We start from the raw sequence: 7751 nt of genomic DNA on the forward strand, positions 1-7751 counted from the left end.
TTATATTACAAATACATGGCAAGAGCTACAACTTTAACATCTCTCCTTTTTTATGAAATTCATGATGAAGACATTAGGAGCTGTGTATGTGTTAACCTTACAAGAGGATTACGCTATTTATTAAGTTTTGCAACCTTGTTTTGCTGTAGTTGACAGGTTAATACACCAGTAAACGGGTTAATACACCAGTAAACGTTAAGCTTCATATGTTAAACTTATTTTTAAATTATAAATTTTTAGACTTACTTAGAATTATGAAGGAAGTGAAAACCGTTCACTTCCTTCTAAGAGAAGGCAAGTGAGCAGTTTGATATAACTACCATGAGGTAAAACTACAAAGACCACAGAGAGCGGATAGCAGCGAGACTTTTTCCACTCCTCAGTTCATTGTGTCCAAATGAACCTGGGTCCCCTCACCCTGAAGAGAAACTAAAACCAGCCTCAGTCTTTGGAACTTGAAATGTCACAGGATTGCACAACTTCTTTCACGGCGTGTCGGATGTACAGCTCAGCTCCTCGCTGTACTCAAACACGTCTTTTGAAGAAGTCTTATGTTCCCCGCTGTCTGCCTCACAGTTAAGTTGTGACATGAGTTTACACAGTTTGAGTGTGAAACACTCCCCGCTTTGTAATATGCTTGTTTCTTGCATAATTTCATGTTAACTCGCATTAAATGAACAGAAGGATGAAATCCACAAAACCCGTCATAAGACCAGTAAAAGTGTTGATGGGAAATGATCGAGCCGTGCTGTTTAAACCAGTTAATTCAAGACTGTTTTCAGATACATGTGGGGACTTTATATGTTCCTCAAACTAAAGATCTCTATCTTTTCATCAACATGTTTGTTCTGCACCAGAGGTAAAAAGCTGAATTAAATCTTATTTTATTTAAATTCCTTTTTAAAACACCCCTTATAGTTTATTTATTCGTTTTTTTAATAAGATGTGTATGGACAACCCATTCTCACTCCCGAGTCGTCACATATTGACGTTTTTCAAAGGTCCCTTTGCGTCCAATTTTGACGCATCAGGTACCCCCCTTGCGTCATATTTTGACGGGATGGGGCGGAATCTGTTGTCGTAATTTTTCAAAGTGTAGAAAATGCACAAATACTACCGTCCCAAAGCGTGCAATTACGTGTATTCACTTTAGACATCCTGTCCCAGACCCTAGTACCTAAAATTAACCATTAACCCTGATACGTAAAATTAACCAWTTTTAGAAAATGTAGGAAATTCATGGCAACTACGTGTTGCAAAGCCTAAAATTACCTAATGTTCACTGTAGACATCCTATCCCTGACCCCAGTCCCTAAACTTAACCATTTATCCTGATCCCTAATGTTAACCTCAGACCCCCGACCCAAAGACCCCTGGTAGCGCAACCCGGAAAAGCCGCGGGCGGCAAGGACTGACGCGAGGGGGGTACCTGATGCGTCAAAATTGGACGCAAAGGGACCTTTGAAAAACGTCAATATGTGACGACTCGGGAGTGAGAATGTGTTGGTATGGAAGTATTAGATTTTAGATATTTTATTCAATACTGTTTAAAAGCCAATAGTTAGTTTTATGTAAGACATAAATGCTTTTGGTTGAGGTAAAAAAATAAACACTGTAAATTAAAAAAATCGCAAATTATGTTCTTACATTACATACTCATTTTATTTTTATATCATATGTTTTCTCCAATATAATTTAGAAAATTAAACCTTAGTGTTAACTTACATATTTATGGAAGCCCATTTCCGCCACCCTGATAAAAAAATAAATAAAACTTGTATTTCATAATTATGACTTAGCTATCTCATAATTATGAGATACTATCTCATAATTATGAGATACTATCTCATGAGATACTATCTTATAATTATGACTTAGCTATCTCATAATTATGAGATACTATCTCATAATTATGAGATAGCTATCTCATAATTATGAGATAGCTAAGTCATAATTATGATATACAAGTTTTATTTTTTTATCAGGGTGGCGGAAATGGGCTTCCATACATATTTGATATGATTGTTACCACAGATAAGATTAAAAGATATCACATTACAATGGGGGGAGGGGTCTCCTTTTCAATTATTAATAAGTTATTCATAACACTTTTGTAATAAACCTCTAATAGGAAGTTATGTTCCATACAACAGAAAATACTATCTTGTTTTTGACAAATAGTGAGCCAACATTTATCTGTACTCTCTCACCTTGATTCTTAAGATTTTACCCACACTTACACTCAAATTCTCTTAAAAGAATAGCTACTTGTAGATTATGATGGTTATTTTATTTTATTTATTTTATTTTTGCATTTGGGTCATGCAAGGGTTAAGTACATAAATAAATAAATAAATAAACACTCGAGCACACGGCCGATGATTTCCGACAGCTGATGACATCAAACGCCATCAAACATTTGTCAGTAAGCCCCGTGCATGTGAGCACTATGAGCATGCAGTTTGTTTTGGCATGCAGTTATTTAGTTTAAAAAAAAAATAAAAAATGAATAATAAAGAAAACAATTTACATTTACTTGATTAAAAACATTATCGATCATGTCAAATGCTGAATACAGTCAGAGCCACTTCAATACATTAATTTTATACATATTTAATAATTCTTTATGTGTTTACAAAATCATGATTAAATCTCTTAAATCTTTTATACCTGTTTTATAAAAGCTTAATAATGCTTAATATCATAGTTACAAATACTTATGAAGCATTAATAAAGCAATAATTTTATTTAAAAAATAAAGGCTTAAAAATGTTTACAAACTCGTGGTTAACTTGCTTATAAAGCAATAAATCCTTAACAAATGGACCCGTATTTTACTAAAATATGTAACAGCCCTAACTCCTCTGTAAGTTTTCTCTTTTTCTTTAATAATATTGTTTGTTTATAAATACAATTTGAACTTCATATATCTTAAATGAATAAATATTCAAAAAAAGTAGAAATTTGTAAGTCAGGAGTTCACAAACCGTCCTCTAAGTTAAGTTATATGTTTGTTTTTTTCGTTTTTTTTTTTTCAAGGCCAAAAATAAATTGCTCTGCATAACTGCTGCTTTCGGTTTGCACAGCAGGCAAATTGGTCATTGTGCGAGTTTTTAAAAAAAAGGAAGTAAAAAGAACTAAAATGCTAAGGAAGTTGTTGAAATGAGGAAGCTCTTGCCCACGTCGCACACAGACTGAAGGTTAATCTGTCTCAGCTGGACAGCACAGCCAACACCACCTGTGAGTGCTTTACTGCTTTTACTTGCTTTATGTTGGGGATTTCATGGATTTAATGTTTATTTTATTTTATTTTTATTGAAGCTGTATTCATTTTCTTATGCTACTGACTTGTTCATGCTGTTTGTATGCTGGTGGCTGATAAACTGAACAGAATGTAATTAGATCTAACTAACGAACATCTAACTTTAAATCCATTTATACAATAAATGCTGTGTAACAGTAGGTAACTGTGACGAGTTTAAAATATTCTATCACTGTGATGACTTGCTTTAAAAAACATGATGTAATAATTTACTTTAATTCACTGCTGCTGTTCTTTCTAGAAATATTATAATTTAGGCAGCTTAAAAAGCATTTTATGTTTTATTGCAGTCCTAATTTACTAGGTGTGTTTCTTTCTTTAAGTTTTTAAAGGTTTAACAGTTTTAGCAAAATAATAATAATTTAGACAGATCTTTAAAATGTGAAAAGTGATCAAATATATTATAGTAAGTCACAAAAATGAATTAAAAGCAGCATCTTCAAGACATTGAGATTTTCTTTGTTCCATTGAGTTTTCCTCTTAAATCTCTACAAAGAATAATAGTTTTAATCCAAGATATAGTTCCACTTTAATGCATTCTAGAGTTTACATCATTTCTTGTAATTACTGTACGTACTTTCATCAGATATTTGTTGTGACTCCACCTGAGCTCCTTCAACTTCTGTTATAAGCCTTTAGCTTAATTTTACTTCACATTATTTGTTGTTTTGTCCTAGTACAGAAACATATAAGTCCTCTTTGCAGTTGTTGATTATTTTTATGATGGAGAAATAAAACTTAAATTAAACAAAGACTTTCCTTTTGATGAGATGAGAATGGATGGAGTTTTAGCCATTTTGATCAAACGGAGAATTCACAGCACACAAGCTTATACTGTTAAGGTCTTCTGAGATCTTCTAATGCTTGGAGTATGGAGGGTGACTTTCATCTACAGCTACATTAAACCTCAGCTCAGTATCTGTGGAAATGACTGAGTTATAACCATTTTGGAGTTGGCTAATATTGATTAGCCGCAGTGGCCATCTTGAATTGTGTCGACTCCAAAAGTTTATGAGATGTAGATGTAAAATCAACTTATGTTTGGTGGGTTTTTATTAAAATTTGGTTCATGAGATATTTTGCTTACTTGACATCCAGATGAACACGCAATTTGTGCTTGTTATTGCGTGCCGCTGAAGGTGATAATGTTTTTGCTTGTGAGTGTGTATTTGTGTGTGTGTGTGTGGAAGTGGGTTGGTTGGATGTGAATCTAAGCAAACTTAGCAAACACAAAAATGGCTATAAAACAGCCAGTTTTACAAATCTGAGAGTCAACCCCAACGCACACTGCAAGCACTAACAGATTGTGCAAAAAGTGTTTATAAGAATTTGCGCTTAGCTTTTGGTTTCAAATCTCCTTGTCAGTTAGCAAAATATCTCATAAACCACTGAATCGATTTTGAAAAAATGAAAAGTTTGAAAAGGACTTACTGGGTGTACGTTAACTTTTAAAGTTTTGTATTTCATGATCAAGTGTAATAGTAAGTAAGTAAAGTTTTGTTTATATAGCGCCTTTCACAGAAATAAATTCACAAGGTGCTGTACATTCAGGGAAGGGGGAGGGGCCAGTTAAGAAACACCCATTCAAGAAGACATACAAGGCAAACATGGGAGAACAGGTGAAACATGTCATGCAGCAAACACAGTTGCGCTACCTTTAACAACAGAAAAACTAAAAACCACATAAGGGAAGATGAGGGAAAAAAAACGTCGTATTATATCAACAATGTGACACACTATGGTGTTTATTTTAAAAAAAACCTCTGCATAGAGCACATTTAATTAGCCAGAGGAGTAAGTGAGTTTAGGGGGCGTGTATCTGAAGCCATGAGTGTTGTATGCTTGTGTGAATATCTGAAGAATGAGCTCGAGGAATCCAGTCGCCAAAACCAGCACAGCCATAGTTCAGAATATTGATGTTAACTGTTCATTCTGTGCAGCCTTCGGCTTGCTCCAGGAACCAGTAGCACTAATAGTTTCTGCTGCGTGCTACTTCCACAAGATGTAAGCAGTTTCTGTCAAAGTCTGTCATCCACAATGTCTTCTGTTGGAAATGTCCATTTACGACTCTGCATTATATTTATTTTGCAGTATAACATTTGTTCAGTGCCTGCCCGTTGACATTGGAATAAAATCTAAAAAATCTTGTGTCCACAAGATAATAATGCATGGCCATGACTTCATATTGTGTGGCCACATGATAATTTTGAGCAGCCTTCTGAGAGATACAGACATTATTGGAGTTAGATTAAATATAACCTACATTGTTTTGTGTTTAACTACGGAGCCCGCAAGGAGACATGAGGGGATTTTTCTTTTCTTGCGTTCCCTTGCAAAAGTTTGCATTCGCTCGCAATATTGTTTTTCATTCCCACACAAAAGTTTAATGTTTTGCATTTGTATTGAGTGATGATTGGTTTGAAATGTCCTATTACCAAAACAGGATGTGTCACCACAAATTGGGGAAATCGACGGTGAAGTTGCGTAGCTGCGCAGAGTTAAAACACCTGCTACATATATAACTCCTATATATATATATATATAACTGTGACACATTCATTCCAAAGTTGATTAAAAAGACTAACTCCCATATAACGGTGAGCATGTGAATTTGTTAATAAACTGGCAGACACAATAAATAACTGATGGTGGTCAGAGGGTTCGGTGGTGCATGGCAGCCCCACCTCTGTCAGTGCGCCCCAGGGGAGTTGTGGGCTTACCATCATCAGTGTGTGAATGGGTGAATGTCTGAAGTGTAAAGTGCTTTGGGGTTTAGAGGGACTTGATAAAGTGAAGTTCAGTTCAGTCCATTTACTATATAGGATTTTTTCGGAGGAACGCAGAAAGTATTGTGAGGTATCGCAAAAGAGAATATATCCCTCCATGTCTGCTTAAGGCATTATATTAAGGCATATTTAACTATTTGAATTTGCACACGTAATATTATTATTATTATTATTATTATTATTATTATTATTATTATTATTATTATTATTATTATTATTATTATTATTATTATTATTATTTGGTGTATGTTCCTATAAATGGTTCATATTTTATAGTACGCTATTTATGAAATGACAGGTGTGTGTCAGGAAACTTTTTTATTTACTGTGTTCCTGAATGCAACATAACTCCGACTCCTGCAGCTTCAAAGGCTCGGTGTGAGAGAAGAGCCTGTTTAGAGTGTTGAGCTTAAAAAAAATAACGCTTTTTGGATAAAGACAACTCCAGTTGTCACCTGTGTCTTATAGCTGCAACATATAATGTTAAGAATTACTTCATGCCAAACCACAAGTGACTGAAGTATGTCACTAATTTTTATATTAATATAAAATGCAATTAATTCAGACGGTCCATGAAAACAATCAACAGTCTCTGCATGGATGTGACTGAGTTAATCTCATGGCTATGACGACATAAGCGTGGTCACAAGATAAATTTGTCACTTGACGGGCACTGTATAAATGTATAAATGAGATCTGTAGAGATCTAATTTTTTAATATGTTTTTGGTTTTGTTCCATTCCAGATTGATTTTATCCTGGAGGAGTGACCAGACGTCTAAGAGGCAGCTGCCTTTTAACAAAAACTCAACATGGCTGACAGTGTGAATGCGTTGCCATTCTTTTATGGCAACATCACCAGGGAAGAGGCAGAGGGCTACCTGCGGCAGACAGGCTTGAGTAATGGTCTGTATCTGTTACGGCAAAGTCGAAATTATCTCGGAGGCTTTGCACTGTCAGTTTCCCACACAGGCCGTATCTACCACTACACAATTGAAAGAAAACCCAATGAAACGTATGCTATTGCTGGTGGGAAGAGCCACCGAACCCCCATGGATGTGATCGACTACCATTCCCAGGAGATGGATGGTCTCGTAAGTCTGCTGAAGAAACCCTGCAATCGGCCCAAGAACATGCAGCCAAAGGTGGGGCCATTTGAGGACTTGAAGGAGAAACTTATCCGGGAGTACGTGATGCAGACCTGGAACCTGCAGGTTAGTTCAGCTCTGACCTTTTATTAGGATTTATTAGGAATCTTCTCCTTTCATCTGTTTCTTTGAAGGTTCCCCACAGAATCCAAACATCCTCCTCTACACCAATGCTCTGAATATCCTCCTTCACGACATCCATGACACGTCTCTGTTGTCCTCTTTGTCTGCACCTTATTTAATATGCTATGTACAGAATATCCACCACAATCTCAGACGCTCTAACTTTGTCTTCAAAACACTGAGCCTGAATTGTACCTCTCATATAAAAATATATCATGAATAGAAGAATTTTAACGGAAAAATTCAGGACGTTTTATTTAAAGGGCCTATATTATGTGTTTCTCAGGCATATATTTAAATATTATACCATAATAAAGTATCTATGTCACCTTTAGTTGTTATTAAAATGCTGTTTTTATGTTTAAATTGAAAA

At 35.2% G+C, this 7751-nt stretch overlaps 1 protein-coding gene across 1 annotated transcript in view; it reads left to right on the top strand.

Annotated features, from left to right (window-relative positions):
* The window catches only part of syk (spleen tyrosine kinase), a 55413-nt gene that overhangs the window by 6636 nt on the left and 41026 nt on the right, over positions 1-7751 (top strand). The window contains exon 2 of the mRNA XM_014015085.1: positions 6854-7321. Coding sequence (XP_013870539.1) covers positions 6920-7321 — 402 coding nt within the window. The 5' untranslated portion in view covers positions 6854-6919. The remainder of the gene's footprint in view (positions 1-6853; positions 7322-7751) is intronic.

The sequence above is a fragment of the Austrofundulus limnaeus genome, unplaced genomic scaffold (genome assembly GCF_001266775.1).
Source record: "Austrofundulus limnaeus strain Quisiro unplaced genomic scaffold, Austrofundulus_limnaeus-1.0 Scaffold123, whole genome shotgun sequence".
Classification (NCBI taxonomy): domain Eukaryota; kingdom Metazoa; phylum Chordata; class Actinopteri; order Cyprinodontiformes; family Rivulidae; genus Austrofundulus; species Austrofundulus limnaeus.